This window comes from Nilaparvata lugens, chromosome 5 (assembly GCF_014356525.2).
Source record: "Nilaparvata lugens isolate BPH chromosome 5, ASM1435652v1, whole genome shotgun sequence".
NCBI lineage: Eukaryota > Metazoa > Arthropoda > Insecta > Hemiptera > Delphacidae > Nilaparvata > Nilaparvata lugens.
Genome location: NC_052508.1, coordinates 19,688,539 through 19,705,444, shown reverse-complemented (window position 1 = coordinate 19,705,444; position 16,906 = coordinate 19,688,539). Strand labels below are relative to the sequence as shown.

At 33.8% G+C, this 16,906-nt stretch overlaps 1 protein-coding gene across 4 annotated transcripts in view; it reads right to left on the bottom strand.

The window, feature by feature from the left end:
* The window catches only part of LOC111054689 (microtubule-associated protein futsch), a 65,314-nt gene that overhangs the window by 44,349 nt on the left and 4,059 nt on the right, over nt 1–16,906 (bottom strand). For 2 of the 4 annotated variants that reach the window (XR_005571264.1, XM_039427867.1), the window contains exons 3-6: nt 11,934–15,888; nt 11,125–11,250; nt 10,155–10,366; nt 3,113–3,370 (exon numbers count right to left, since the gene is read on the bottom strand). Coding sequence is in view for 3 of the 4 variants with exons in the window: in XM_039427867.1 (XP_039283801.1) it covers nt 3,113–3,370; nt 10,155–10,366; nt 11,125–11,250; nt 11,934–15,837 (4,500 nt within the window). In the remaining variant the exon portion in view is untranslated. Of the gene's footprint in view, nt 1–3,112; nt 3,376–10,154; nt 10,367–11,124; nt 11,251–11,933; nt 16,906 lie in introns of those variants that run through there. The other 2 variants (XM_039427868.1, XM_039427869.1) reach the window with 2 other exon arrangements.

Below are 16,906 nucleotides of genomic sequence, written 5' to 3'. Positions count from 1 at the left end.
TCTTTGGCATTATTTCAAATTCCTTCTAACGCAACATTATCACACCCTAGCTGAGCTAAATTTGAACATTTTCTGTTTATTTATTCTCGATAAACCTGAGAGAAGAACGCTAAAAAAACTATGGAAAAACGCAGATTTTGAGCATATCTTTGGAAATTTGTCCAAATCCGTTCTTAATGCGCCTCTAAAGGGCCAACTGAACATACCTACCAAATTTGAAATTTTATGTCATATTTTTATCATAAGTTAGGACGATCCAGTCGGGGGTCCAGACTAAACGTCTGGCTAAACGGATATGGCGAGCGAAGCGAGCCTGACGGCTAGTAATCTCTATACTTATAAAAGGCTAAGCCCCGACAGATTGAAATCACACCACAGCCCAAACTACTGAGCCTAAAAACTTGAAATTTTGCACAATTGTTTATGGTAGCCTGAAAACATCCACTAAGAAAGGATTTTCAGAAATTTGCCCCCCTGAGGGAGCTGGGGCCCACCCAAAATTTTGTACTTTTTAACCGCTCATTGCACAGCAAAGTCATGAGGAACTTTTTTGTTCAGCTACGAAAAAAAATTAGATCTATGCAGAAAATTTCGATCAGGAGCACGGGGGGGTCCAGGAGAGGGCATTTTTCGAAAATTTTTATGTAAAATCACACTACAGCTCAAACTAATTGTCCTACAGACTTGAAACTTTGCACAAATATTCTTCAAACATGCTAGACGCGCACTAAGAACGGATTTTTAGATATTTTGCCTCTAAGGGTTTCAAAGGATGAAAAAGGATCCTATTAAGTAAGGTTATGAACATGGTAAGCTGAACGCCATATGGAAATGGGATAATTTATTTATTGACATGTGATATTCTAACATATGTTGTAATCATTGAAAATTACAAAATAATATGATAGAAATTCAAAAAGAACATCTGTTCTACTATTGCTTTCTACCTGATTCCACTTAACCTCAATAATATTGTTCTGATAATGATAAATATGTTTAATAATATTATTATTACTAATATAATAAAAGTATTGTTTTGATAATTAATTATTATGATTAATATAATAATAGTATTGTTTTGGTAGTCAATAAATATTTTATTTTCATAAACTCTGTATAATATAATGGTGAATGTGAAACAGCTGCATCAAAGAAATTATCTCAAAAACATATGTTTAGGAAAACCATAGTTTTGAACTTCGTTTTCCTGATGCAATGTATAGGCCTACACGTGGCTTGGATTATCAATTTTTCAGCTAGAACAGTTTTTGAGACTGCTAAATAAACGTCTGCAGTTTTATCAATGCTGTATCGGCAATATGAAAACGCATGCAGTTAATATGTCTTTAATTAAAGGTGTTGATATTTACATGATAATATTTTCTGCCATTTTATTTAATTACAATTTCAAAATTATTCAAGCCTTGATGGAATGATTGACTCACTGTACAGTCAGTCGAAAATTTTAATATTGAAATGAGGGGTATTTTGGCAAGCTGAACAAAAAAATAAGGTCCTATGCTCTTTTTCGATATTTATGTAAATGAAAAATGAGTCTTGTGGGTTGTCAAAGCTCCCCCTGGAAGGGCAACTATCCATTTTATCCTATCTTTTAGTGAAATAACAATGATTTCTTGCCAACAAGAATCGAACTCTTTGTGAATTTAGATAAAATATGACCTACACTTTAGATTTATATAATTGAATTCATGGAAATTGAAGTACTTTTTTCAGTCAGTTTATGATTAGTTGATGAAATTGATTATCAATAAAAAAAATGATTATAATTTTATCAGTACCGAATTAGTTGAATGAATTGTCGATGTACTGAGTTCTTGGTCAACAATAATTAATATTGGTATTATCCAATCATTATTTTTCCAGAAGTTATTTCATTTGAATTAGAAAATATTTATAAGCTCCTATCAATTTGTCATTCGTAACAATGAATTGTTCAAAACATGAATTTAATCAAATAAAAAATGGCCCATACTTCTGTATTCATGTTCGCATGTTTTCCACTTGTGATGGATAGCCAAATATTGTATGGCGAGCTGCACGGCGAACTGATGGACAAACACATTATTAGTTCAGTTTTGCGTACCGTACCTATAAAATTGTAGGATAGGGAGAAACAAACTACGTTCACCTCGACTTCTTATAAAAGTGCAAAAACTAATAATCAAAATCATCAAGCAGAAGCCACTTTCTTCGTTATCCGTCAGACCAGCTCTACAATGAGTTTGGTGTGATGGACGCAAGACAACTCTACTCCCTAGGAATTATTTGCAGACTACACAAAAACCCAGAAAGCTTTCAAAACAGAAACCACTGTCATAGCACAAGGAATAGAAGCCTTCTCATCACGAACGTGGCTAGGAAGGCAACATACCAACAACACTACTTCAACCACCTAGCACCAAATACCACAATTTACTTCCTGTGCACATCAAGATAATAGAAAACTCAAGAAAATTTAAATGCGCCATTAAAAACTGGATCAAACAACTGGAAGGCATAATATAGGAAACATAAATTTCGAACAATATTGTAAGCTCACTTTCTCAGGGGTTATTTGCACCCCCACTCTAAACTTAATGTATTTCAATTGGGGCAGCTGATGGTTTAAACAGAGACTACGATTAATTTACCTGGTGAGGGTAAATACCACTACCTCCGAAAACACAGCAAGACAGGTGGTTGATGGTAACGTCAGCACAGGTAGGGCTCCTACACCAATAAAAACACTAGCTGATACAGATCAGCTGAAATCAACAAATTGTTATTGGTGTAGGATCCCTACCTGTGCTGACGTCATCAGAATGCACTATGGCTTGTTTACGGAGGTAGTGGTCATACACGCTTTGAAAATTGGATTGTGCGTCTTTTAGATCACTCTGTATAAGATGATTTATAGACAATAATATAGTTATAAACATTCATAACAAAGCCTACTCTTAGTGCTGTGCGCACAGTGTCAGTTTAAACTAAATTTCATTTTAAACTGGATAAAATCCATATCAAGTCTTGTTCGTAATGTGATTCATTTTGCCACCAGCTGATTAAATTCAGTTTCAGTTTTGAGTGTGCAAACGGCCATTAATATACTCACCACTTCCAAGCAAACTTGCAGTTTTGATCGTATAACTTGATCAGTGACCAGAATGCCCTCTGGATCGTTGTCAGTTTCATAGACGAAGACAGGGATCTGCAGGTCGTTGATCGGAATGCTGATCTGTCGACCTCGCTCGGGCTCTTTGTACAGTCGGAAGCACTTGTCACCGGACATCGCCTTTCTCTCAGGGTCAAAGTTCATCAGCAAAGTACTCTCAACTTCTTTCGTGCTCACTTTGAGCTTGGTTGGCAGGTTCTGTACTTTGACATTCAAATATATATTAAAAGTACAGTTTTTAATATGTAATTCCTTTGTACATAAATATACAAGTTCATCACAGTCATATGTTTTAAATGAAGCATGGTAGTAGGAGATCGGATTATTAGAAGTATATAGTACTAGCCGTCAGGCTCGCTTCGCTCGCCATATCCGACTAACCTGGACCTCCGAGTGGATCGTCCAAAAATGAGATCAGCGGGCCCTAGCTAAACCTCTGTACCAAGTTTGAACATTTTCTGTCTATTACTTGATGAAAGAACTGAAAAAACGCAAAAAACCGCGAATTTTGGGCGTATCTTTGGCATTATTTCAAATTTCTTCTAACGCAACATTATCACACCCTAGCTGAGCTAAATTTGAACATTTTCTGTTTATTTATTCTCGATAAACCTGAGAGAAGAACAGATTTGAGCATATCTTTGGAAATTTGTCCAAATCCGTTCTTAATGCGCCTCTAAAGGGCCAACTGAACATACCTACCAAATTTGAAATTTTATGTCATATTTTTATCATAAGTTAGGACGATCCAGTCGGGGGTCCAGACTAAACGTCTGGCTAAACGGATATGGCGAGCGAAGCGAGCCTGACGGCTAGTAATATAATATAATATTCCCAGGAATAGCTCTGATTGAAGTAGTAGTGCCCAATCAATTTTTCCGCGATAAATGCATTTCAGTCTTCAACTTGGTACCAACCTAACAAAATCAACTCAACTTAATGCCAACCCTTAAAATTATTAATTTAGTTACCAGTTAACAACTGTTTCGAAGAGGTACTCTCTCTAGATTATAGTTCTATAATATCATATGGTATGGACATTTCAATTATAAGCATAATCAGAGATTGGAATAAGAGAATATACATGCTAAAAGACGAACTTCAAACCCTTAAAAACCACCCTTAGAGTTGGAATTTTTCCAAATCCGTTCTTAGTGCGCCTCTAAAGGGCCAACTGAACATACCTACCAAATTTGAACGTTTTTGGTCCGGTATATTTTTAGTTCTGCGAGTGAGTGAGTGAGTGAGTGAGTCAGTCAGTCAGTCAGTCAGTCAGTGCCATTTCGCTTTTATTTATATAGATTGTGATAATTCCATTCTCCATACACCAGTTGATAACATACTTCAATTCCATTTATTATTATGAAGGATAGTGAAAGTCTGATCATTGAAGGATGTAGTAAATATATAAGTATATAAGTACACCCTGTATATAATAAGGGTACCTTATTGGTGAACACAATAATTATCAATCACATACAATTGATCACATATTTAAACTCCTTTTATTAGAGGGATGTTTTATTTATATTGATAAGGAATAGAGTAGCAGAAGTTCTGATTAAGCTGTATGCCAATATGAGTATGTCAAATAGTTATTTGTGAGAGAATTATTGTCATAATTCCAGTGATTTTGGCCATGGAAAATGATAATAATGTAATGTCGTAGATCTATTAATAATTCTCCCTTGAAAAATATTTTACAAGAGGGCACTTTATCAATAGCCTAAAATTGAATATTTTGATAATTTGGAATTATGGATGTAAACAATCATAAAGCCATATCAGAGACAGGTTATAATTCAAATTATGTAAAACAAACAACTTACAACAAATTATTGAGTTCAATAAAGGGTGAATAATCAATGATATTGAATTATATGAGAAAAAATGACCTTTTTTCTCTTGAATCGTTTAATTTGAGGTAGCCTACGTTATAAATGATTGGGATTGTCGAGCTTGTTCTAAAGATTCTATATTCTAAGAGAAGGAGTAATATGAATAAAACTGATATAGGTACCACTTCATTCCCCAAAGGCTGAGCCTCGGGATGTATTTTCTTTGTTCGCATTTACTACCTATTATTGTATCGGTCACTGTTCATTAGTGTATGCTCCATATTTAGATTAATGGTTTATTTGGTTGTCACAAATATGTGTTAATGTTTTGTGAAAATCGAGAAAGAATATTATTCGATGTCTTAGTTTTATTTTTAATAGAAGAATTGGTGTCTAGAATGAGAACTTCAACTCCCGCACTAGTTTTCTCAGTGGTACGGTGATCGATAGACCTCAAAAGCTAGTAAATACAGAAGGAATAAAGTTCATTTTGTTGAATATTGAGTTTTTATAACATTGAAACCAATAACTAATAGAATAAGGGTACCTATATATACTACATATATGTAGTAAGGTATTGCATAATTAAAAAATTGTCTATTATAGTTGTATAAAATGAGTTGAGACTTTTAGCCGATGAAATAACAGTGTTGCCAAATTATGTAGGCTATTATGTAGCCTACACTATTTCCTATTGTGAAGGAAATATATTTTTTATGAAAATGAAAACTCGCAAAAATATGTTTTCATTTTGAATATCACTTCTGTCAGAATTATGGGATGTGGAAATAAGTAAGTACTTATAACAGAATAACGGAGAGGATGTGTTTCTATTGGTGTCTAGATCATTTTCATCCAACCGATTATTGTCTATTGATCATGTTTTGATGTAGATCAAAAACATGATCATATGTTTGTCAAGACATTTCGTACCGTACAGGAAATAATAAATTTTTGACATGCTGGAAACTGTTTTGTTTCAAGAATCAAGAATTTTATTGGCCATAAAACAACATTACAAAAATGCAAGCAATAGGCTTCGTCAATAATAAGTAAAATATCACAAGTTGGACTATAAAACGAACAAATTTACAAATACACATTGAAATATTGTAGTAAAATATCACAAGTTGGACTATAGAAACGAACAAATTTACAAATACACATTGAAATATTGTAGTAAAATATCACGAGTTGGACTATAGAAACTAACAAAATTACACATTGTCACGTGGTATTTTAGTACCATCAAATATTTTGAAATGAACCAGTGAATTTTAATAGAATTATAAAATGGAAAAGAAGTTAGACCTGGTCAAAGGATCAATCAACTTAAATCGAATATTATTAGCGATAAAGAGTAATAGTATTATCAAAAACGATAAGAAAACATGTATAATTGTGATTCCACAACTATGAGAATCCATTGGCAAAATTAAAAAATTATAAAGCGGCTTACTTATTATTGGCGGATTATAAAAAATAAAAGTTTGCATGTACGTTGAGGTTAGAATTATTTGTTTACATTTTTGAAAAGAATCAGTCGATCTTGAATAAATCGATAATTATTTGAATCAATACTGAGCGAATCAGCTGATCATTCGATCAACCAGTATAATAGGTTGAATTATAAAAATTTACTCACAAAAGATGTATTATTATATATACTAAGGAAGTTTGATGTATAGAAATACGGACAACTATTATTGTTGTACAAATATTTATTATAATCTGAAAAGCACGAAAATCCAGAGTATACAAAACTCATATAAAAAAACTAAATGTATATTAACAATTAAAATCGTGTGTTGTGATTTATTTATGAAATTAATTTAAGATAAACACTACATGTGTTTATATAAAAACTTTTTATTTAAATTTTTTCTATTATAAAGTTGAAGAAGCCCTGATTCTGAGGCGACCAATTGTACTGAGTTTATTAAATTGAAGACCAATCAGAAAGAAGCTTACAAAATTGTTCTAGGAAGAGATAAATTTTTCTGAAAACCTCTTTCTTCTGGCTTAAGATCTTGACCTGAGAGGATGCACATGGAGTTTAGGGTTCTTCCTTCCTTTAAAATTTTAAAATTATCAAGCCAACCCCTTTTTTAAATGTGAAATATTTGTATTAAATGTTAAATTATCTGTGAACTCAGTGTTGTTGAAGAGTTCATAATTTATAATCAATTCCCATAAATATATCTTTAATTCGGAAAGAAATCTATAAGAAATCTGGACCACGCGTTAGCCCAGCAGAGACGAAAGGGACCTACCTAATTAATTATTGGAAATAATTAATTCAATCCACGAGACCGTCGAGAACTTCATTAATGTGAGTGATAAATCAAACGAGCTCGTTTCAAGGCCTTTCTAAATATAGTGGGGAAATTAATTAAAAGCGCTATTGAAATTAACTTAAATCCAATAAGAAGTCACAACGTGTTGAGTATCATCACATAGTTTGTAAGAACATTTTATAAATTTATTTGATATATGTAGGAAGCTTACTTCCATGCACGGCCCGAACTCATATAAATCCCTGAGATCTCATGTTTGAATATTAATTGGTTAATTATTAATTTTGTTAATTGAACAAAGTATATCATATCAAACCTATAGACCAAACAGGTTTTTATTTGTAGAATTTTGAATTGACTGGAAGTCTAAGCATCAGTATTAAATATAATGTGTTTATGAATTCAAAACTTACTATTGTGAATACTAGCAAATCCTGTGATAATTGTTCAGATTTTAGAAAAGAATTTACTTAAAGAAAATTATAGATATCGAATATTTTATATACACTGTTTTATGGGAATATATTTTGTGTTTTATGTCAGCATACAAATCATAGAAATTTATTTTATCCTAATTCATCTCGTGATATACAGTTTGAGCTGTTTTAGTACCAATAAGTGTTCAGCAGCACATAACATTATTGAATCAAGTAATATTGATCTTAGACTATTAAGAGCACTCAGTTCTTATCATCCTTTGATGATAATCACTTTAATCTGTCAGAACAAGTATATAGAAAATTTTATTAATAAGGTTCCAGTTATATCATATAAGGATCCAGAGAGCTTCAAGAACTGGCGTTGTAAGTTCTAAGGAATTTTGGAAGGATAAATTGGTGAATACCTGTATTCATGACGAGCGTTTTAAGAATCAACTAGAAAAAACTATAGTTGGTCCTTATCATTCTCTAGTGGTACATGGTTACTGATAATCAGTCATCAAATATTCTTTTAATTTCCTCACTGGTATTCTTCAAGAACTTCATAGAAGCAGCGGTAAGAATTATTAATCACCGGTCATTGAACCTTGTGGTGATTAATTGTATTTGGAAAATTCATGTATCTACCACTGAGCTAGAGCTGAGGTTTGAACCCAGTAATTTTGCGAGCCGGACGGCCTTAATTTTTTGTGAATTTATTCGCAAAAGAGGGAATTTAGCGACTGCTCTTATAAATCTCAAGAACATCGTATCAGCTGTAAAGGATTTGCAATTTACCACCTTACAAAATATACATTGAAATATTCCAGGTACTCATTAACAGAATAGAAAGCTTCAGACTTGAGCCATTTATCAACAGAAATACTCTTTTCAATGTATGTTTTACTACATGCGTCATCATTTTCAACCTCTGATATAGGATCCAAATAGAAAGTAGACCAGATACCTGCATGATCAGAGATCATGTCCTGCTCTAGAAACTTTAGCTCCACACTGTCGGCTGAAATATTTGATGCTACAATGTCAAGACAAGAATTGAATCTGGTAGGACATTTATGAACACAGTAGATATCAAATGATCTTAGTAGATTTAACAATTCAATACCAGCACTAGCATTTTCTTTCAAGATATCTATATTTAGGTCTCCTGTAATAACTATATGTTTAAAATGTTTAGGTCCGTTTGTCAAATCAGATAAAAATTTTTCAAGATTTAAAATGAACTGGTTAAAATTAGAACTAGGAGGACGGTATATGCATAATATTATCACCTTAGATTTAGACATCTCAATAGCTGAAACTTCAAAAGCAGCTTCAAAGCACCTTTCAACATCTAGCTGTTCAAACAGCATACTTTTAGCCACGTATATTGCAGAGCCTCCATACGGTGATTGTCTACAGTAGCAACTAGCTAATACAAAATCTTCAGGAACATATAAAGAAATCTCATCCTCTAGGAGCCAATGCTCGTTAACACAAATTACATTAGCTGGTGTTTCACTTAAAATAATCTCCAGTTCATGTATTTTATTACGGAGCGATTGTACATTCACACTAAAAATACACAAACATTTCCTAACAGCTTGCACAGTTTTGTCAAAAACTGATTTTAAATTCAAGTCAGTAATTGTTGTTCTTGACTTGGTTGTAAAAAAATGTTTTCTGACACAGTTTTGTTTCTTGGTGCTCTATATTTACCTACAACACATCCTTGTGGCCATAGATTGGGATGCATCAGTTCATCGGCCAGTTCAAGAGGTATACCAACCTTAAAAGATAAATGGGTGGAGAAAGCGAGAAAGTATCTCAAAAAGAATTGGAATTTATTTCTACTATTGTCAAAAGTAGTTGGAAGAACGTATTTTGTCCTACATGGTATAAGCGGCTACATGGTAGGCATTGTGTACTGAATTGTATGCAAAAGAGAGAAGAGTGACAATTTACAAGATATTTGGCTTGAATATTACAACTGCAAGAAGCTGATTGCAATGAGAAAAACTGTCATGCAACATTGCATCGTTTATTCAGGCAGGGTGTAATTTTCATCGTAGCTTCATGTGGCTGTGCAGTCACTGAATTTTTCAAGCATTCTGTCTCATTTTTTTGTTGGTCCAAGCTATTGATAGCATCATGGTGGCAGACCATTCAGTCTCTTTCCTTGAATAGTACACAGCATTGTGCCAGCATTTGAATACAAGGATTACATTCACCACTCAAGCTTGCAGCTACCTTCACCGATCCACTATTGCATTTAGGTGGAACTACTTTTCGTACCTAAACCAACTTCTTCTTCATGAAAGTTAATTGTAGAAGATGCAACTGAATCTACCTATAAGAATAGAATTGACTGGAAGTAAGGAGTATTTGAAGTAAAGTTACAAGTAAATTACCTGTAACAGTAACTTACCAAATCAAAAGCTGTGCTTTCATAATCAACATATTGAGCCTCTCCGATGGTTGTCGTTTTTCCAGATGTGTAAAGAGGTCGATCTTTTTTCCGCTTGACTGGCCTCACAATCATATCCAGTTCAGTTCTACTGCGTTTGCGCAGAACCGTCCACAGATCTTTCACCACATTACTATTGGAACTGAAGGAAAGAGTTGATAAAGATGGCAAAGCTGCAACCAAAGTGAAGAAGATAAAATAGACCTACACACATTGATACAACACCTTTTATTCAAATTCAAATTCATTTATCATAAAATACATTAAAAGTATCCACAGAGATGTTGACTAAGCATCCAAGTGTGTTAGGTACCGTATACAAGAATAACATAATTTGAAAGTAATAAATTGAATAATTGAAGAATAGCATAAATTTGAATCTACCTAGCTACCTAAAGTTGGAAACGTTGAACATTTCAGGTTGATGATATATTTGAGTGTAAAAATCTCTTTAAAAAGTGGAGAATTAAAATTAAGTGCAACATGAGTCTGGAATTGAATTGTTTTTACATATTTCAATTAGCCTACTATAATAGATCTCGTGCATTGAGAAGCGGGGATGAAAGATAGAATTCGTAGCATAATAAGAATTCCAACACCAATCAAGCAATATAGGGTTTTCTCCACCATCATATAACCATGTTGCTCATCCTCATAATCTTACTGCAATCATAATAATTGTTTAATACTATCGCAATTGCATTGCAAAAAAAAATTATTATATAATTATGTGAATTATTATTTGATTAAAATATTTATAGAACAAGTATTTTCAATGGTTATCAAATATCAAAACGTGTTCCTTACGGTATTGTTCAGTCTATACGAAAAACGTAACAATAATTATTATCTATAGCCTAATTGATTCATACTACTTTTCCTTCGAATATAAATTCAAATAAAACTGACCTTTAGTCTAATATGAACTTACAAAGACTGCTTTCACTTGTAATTGACATTTTACTGAGATTGGTCTGTGCACCATACGACATGACGGTTTGATAAATCTCATCATCCATGTCATCAAATTCAGAGTCAGTGTAAAATCCCTCTTCTCCTGAAAGTGAAATCAAATACCTTGATCAAAGCTAATTAAAATGTGTTATATCCACTATTTGGTATCTTCTAATAAAAAAGGTGACAATGGAGTACGAGATGTTGATGAGACCAATCGGCCAGATCTGTATGTCTAAAAGTAAGTTAATTTTTATTAATAATACCAATTATACAAATTCATAGATATGACCATACATAACAAAAATAATATTATGAAGTAGTACAAGTGAGTGAGTAAATTATTAGAAATTAATATACATTGGGTTTTAGTATAAACATGTACAAAATAAGTTTATATGGTTGATTTCTCTGTATTGGGCCAAATAATCAAATTATTCTGCTATAGGTATCAAGTGGTATGTGAGAATGTAATCACTTTACAGTAGGCAAAAGTGTCAGTTTTTTTATAATTACTATATAGTTTCTACCCTACGGAGACACAACCAGTTCAAATACATCAGTTCAGACACTAAATTTTAGTTCTGTTCATTAGCATAATATATGGAAAGAATAGAAGTGATTATTTACTTTCATGTACAATAATATGTAGCCTACAATAGATACTGTAATCAACAGACCAGAATAACTATATAAGATGCATGCTTAAAAGCAATATAATATAAAATGCATGCTATCTAGCTAAGATTAGTTTCAAAAAAATAGTAAGTTAAAATTGATACATACGCAACATTTTTATTTGATGTTTCAGCTTTTCTCTGATGACTTCAGGATCATAAGGGACTGAGTTATCATCATCTTGTCTATCAACCATCCTGGCCTTAATGGGAGCTCCCCGTTTTATTTCAGATTCTGCTTCATCTTCTACTACAGAAAGTTGTTCAACCTGGTCATTGATAGAGCTCCTCGCGATGTTTTCAGAGTGGGGTACAATTGAACCATCAACATTAGTTATTGGTTTTTGATCATATGTGCCTTCTTTCTTCAATTCTGGAACTCCTTTTCCATCTGCAACAGGAGAAACTTGGGGAGGCAACGCCTTTGAAATATTATTCATACCAACTTTAGCAGGACCCTCTTTTACAGGCTTATCTTGCTTCTTTTGATCAGGTTTTGATAAATCATTAGCTTCTTTTCGTTTGCTGTCTGGGCTTTTACCCGCTTCTGACTTGTCAATTACAGATTTACGCTGAACTGGAGAGCCACTTTGTTTCACATCACTTGGTTGGCCATCAATTTTGTTGGAGGGCGTTTTACCATCAACTTTTTTAAACTTGTCATCATTATTTGGTGTTTTGTCTGATATAGTAGTATCAGGGGAATCTGGTTTGCCTTTAGTAACTTTACCAATATCAGGACTGGTTTCTACTGGTGTTTCCCTCACCTTTTTTCCTTCTTTAATTCCACTATCAGGCTTGGATTGTGAGGCTTCTCTGCCCAATTTATCAACCTTTTCGGTTTCTTCGGCCGATTTACCTGGTCTTTTCTTATCACTTTTTGACAAATCACCGGATTTTCTTTTTGGTCTTTCATCCAAGTCTGATTTCTTGATCTTTTCCATTTTTTGCTGCTTTTCATTTTGTGGTTCAACACTTTTTACATTGGACGGCATTCCATCAGTTGTACTCTCATTGACTGCATTCGAATCATGTTTATCAATTGGTGAGTCTGTATTAGTTTTAATGGGTTTTCCTTGTGTAGCATCTGGATTTATTGTACCATCACTTTTCATCTTATCCTTTATAGTTTCATCATAAGGCTTTTGAATGGGTGAATCTGGGGACAAATTTGATAGGGCCTTCTCATTTCTTCCAGACTGTTTGTCAGGTTGATTTGATTGATCAAATTGTTGTTTTTCTGTTCTATAGTCTGGTTTGTTACTAGTGGGTATTTGTTTTTCTGTTTTATTGGTAGTGGGTTTTTGTTTTTCTGTTTCATCTTCTGGTTTATTGCTAGTGGGTTTTCGTTTTTCTATTCTATCTTCTGTTTTATTGATAGTGGGTATTTGTTTTTCTGTTCCATCTTCTGTTCTATTGATAGTGGGTTTTTGTGTTTCAGCTTCATCTTCTGGTTTGTTGTTTCTTGGTTTTTGTTTTACAGTCTTATTTTCTGGTTTATTGGTAGTGGGTATTTGTTTTCCAGTTCCATCTTCTGTTTTATTGATGGTGGGTTTTTGTTTTTCTGTTTTATCTTCTGGTTCGATCATACTTGGTTTTTGTTTTACAGTCTTATCTTCTGTTTTATTGATAGTGGGTTTTTGTTGTTCTGTTTCACCTTCTGTTCTATTGGTAGTGTTTGGAGATATATTTGAACTCAATTTACTCTTTTTTTCCAATGGACTCTTATCATACTCTGGCTTTGATTCATATCCCCTTTCTGGTGACATTGAATTACTATCTGGTGAAGATGATTGTTGTATTGGTGTACTGGTAGCACTTGAAGGCAAATTCGGTGTCAATTGATTAATAGCCTCTCTTCTGTTCCCCAATGGACTTTTAGGCCTGTCAGTGTCTGCCTTCAATAATTTATTTTCCCCTGCCAGTGACTTTGCATCACTTTCTGGCTGAGCAGCCTCTCTTTTCTTCCCCAATGGACTTGTATCAGTGTCTGCCATCAACTTATTTTCTCCTGCCAGTGACTTTGGATCACCTTTTGGTTGAGCAGCCTCTCTTCTCTTCCCCAATGGACTTGTATCAGTGTCTGCCTTCAATTTATTTTCCCCTGCCAGCGACTTTGCATCACTTTCTGGCTGAGTAGCCTCTCTTCTCTTACCCAATGGACTTGTATCAGTGTCTGCCTTCAATTTATTTTCCCCTGCCAGCGACTTTGCATCACTTTCTGGCTGAGTAGCCTCTCTTTTCTTCCCCAATGGACTTGTATCAGTGTCTGCCTTCAATTTATTTTCCCCTGCCAGCGACTTTGCATCACTTTCTGGCTGAGTAGCCTCTCTTCTCTTCCCCAATGGACTTGTATCAGTGTCTGCCTTCAATTTATTTTCACCTGCCAGTGACTTTCCATCACTTTCTGGCTGAGGTGATTGTTGTATGTTTGGTTTGGGTTTTTTCCTTTCAGAACTTTTATCTTGAGGAGACAAATTTAGAGCTGATTTATCAGTCTTCCCTTTACCATCTAATGGGCTTTCATCATCTCTTGTTGGCAGTTTAGGTTTTTTGGCAGGTGTCATTGCATTATCTTGTGGTTTGGGTTTTTTCCTTTCAGAACTTTTATCTTGAGGAGACAAATTTAGAGCTGATTTATCAGTCTTCCCTCTACCATCTAATGGGCTTTCATCATCTCTTGTTGGCAGTTTAGGTTTTTTGGCAGGTGTCATTGCATTATCTTCTGCATTGGATGATTCCTGTACTGGTGTAGAGGCATTATTGCTTCTCTCTGTTTTTCCATCATCTGAAGTTACATTTAAAGCAGATTTATCAGACTTGTCTGACTTATCTAATTTATCAGACTTGTCTAATTTATGGGACTTGTCTGATTTATCAGACTTGTCTAATTTATCAGACTCTCCTTTTTCTTTCAATGGACTTTCACCCTTTTTTGACTTTGGATCAAGTTTATTTGTAGGTGACATTGATGTTTGAACTTTAGCTTCATCCATGTCAGGTTTTTTAACCTTTTCTTGTTGTTTGTCTTTTGCCATCTCTCTTTCTCGCCCAGTACTAGGAACAGGAGATGGCACTCCTTTGCCTTGTATTAGTGGAGTATGTTTCTCTTCATCTGCCAATAATGGCTTTGATTGATTAACTTTGGGCAATTTATCTGCCTTTTGAATTTGATTTTCTTTATTGATTGCCTTTGCCTTTTTTTGATCACCAGTATCAGCCCCAGCTAGAGATGTTCCTTTAGCAGCTCTACCATTTTGTTTTTCATCTTTGGCTTGTTCTTTGTCAAACTTACCACTCTTCCTCTTCAGTTTGTCCAATTCTCGCTGTTTATTTAACAATTGAAGTCCTTCTTTTCCTAGAGTTCCATACCTTTCGTCATGATGTTTAGATGATGTATCACTTGATTTGGTGGGTAGTTTTGATTCTTGAGGACCAAATATTTTATTAATATTATTCTGAGCAGAATCGTCATCTGAGTTCCTCCGATTTGCAAAAGGGGAGCATCCAGCTCTAAGATTATTCAAGAAACTCAAAAAACCACCATTTGCAGGGGTACTTTTGGATGGTCCCTGTTTATTGTTCTGTTTGGGTGTTTTATTACCATCTTTCTTGATGTTTTCCTTGCTGTTGTAACAATATATTGAATCAATAACATATGGCAAATCACATGACTCTTTCAAATCAATTTTATCTGGAGTTATTGAATCATCTTCCATAAAGTCCATACTATCAACCAGCATTTCAGGGACTTGTTTCAAGGGTTTTTTCTGGTTGCATTTATTGCCAATGATTGAAAAATCATGAATGTTATTTTTCGCAAAGTATTTTGTAGAATAATCAGAAACATTGTCATTGGTTCTGTTGAGAAGTTCGGATGAAAGATATATTTCTTTACTTTGACACTCTTGACTGTGCTCCTTGGAATTTTGGATAACAGAACGGTTGGTTATATCGGTGGATACATTTTTCTCATCTGTGTTTTGTTCAGACTTCAGCCATTCACTATACATTTTTTCATCAAGTGAGTGATTTCGAAGCTTGGATATGTAGTTCTATTGAATCTTGAAAAAGAGGAAGTGTTTTTCAGTATTGAATAACTTATGGTGGATTATCCCTATTTCCTATCATGTTATGAAAATAAAAGGCTATATAATATTTAAAAAAAAACTTCGAAATTATCAATATACAGTAAAATTATCAATAAATCATCACTAGTTACAATGAATGACAGATCAAGGATCAAAAACCAGGACTTGAAAAAGCTTCATTACGTTATCAAGAAACTTTAACACCCATTTAAAAAAGTGGATTCTCATACAATACATACTATCACTTACATCGATTTACATAATTAGTACTGCACATAACATGTTGTTTATTTATTGTCACACCACAATTCAGTTTAGGCCTTTCTTTGATTCTCTTATTTTTTATTGATTCAATTTTCTATTTCTATGCCCTTGTAACACTAATCTATGGTAGCCTACAGTGGGTACGCAATTGGAAGTTGTTATATTGAATTAGTTCGTCAACCTAACTATCATCAGGCTTGACATTTGCGGTTATTTTATATCACTAGTTATAGGAGGACAGTTTGAAAATTTCCGACCTCTACATGAAAATGACAATAACTCTCGTGAGAAAGAACTAGTTTATCTCTTTGATTACGGTAGGCTATATTTCAACATTCATCAACAAAATTAGGTCATTTTGAACACGTGGTATTCATGTTACAATCCTTTTTGAGTGATGTTGGATGTTAATTCTTGATTGACGCATATTTTCTTACGACAGACTGTAAAAAGCTTTTATTTCCTTTATTCTGCAAATCCTATAGATTTTCCCACAATTTCTACCTTCACATTGATAAGTAATAAAATGTCCGGAGTAGTATTAGGGGTTTCCTACGCATCCAAAGTGACAGAAACTTCGAAACTTCAATGTCCACTGTAATAACTGTTAAAAATATGAACAGCTAGAAGATATATTGAAGATACAACAGCTCTTGTTCACAGAGTCATTACAGTAGTGTGTTAATAAGCTCATAAAAGTTTTCAGACTGCCCTGCTATTGAATTAC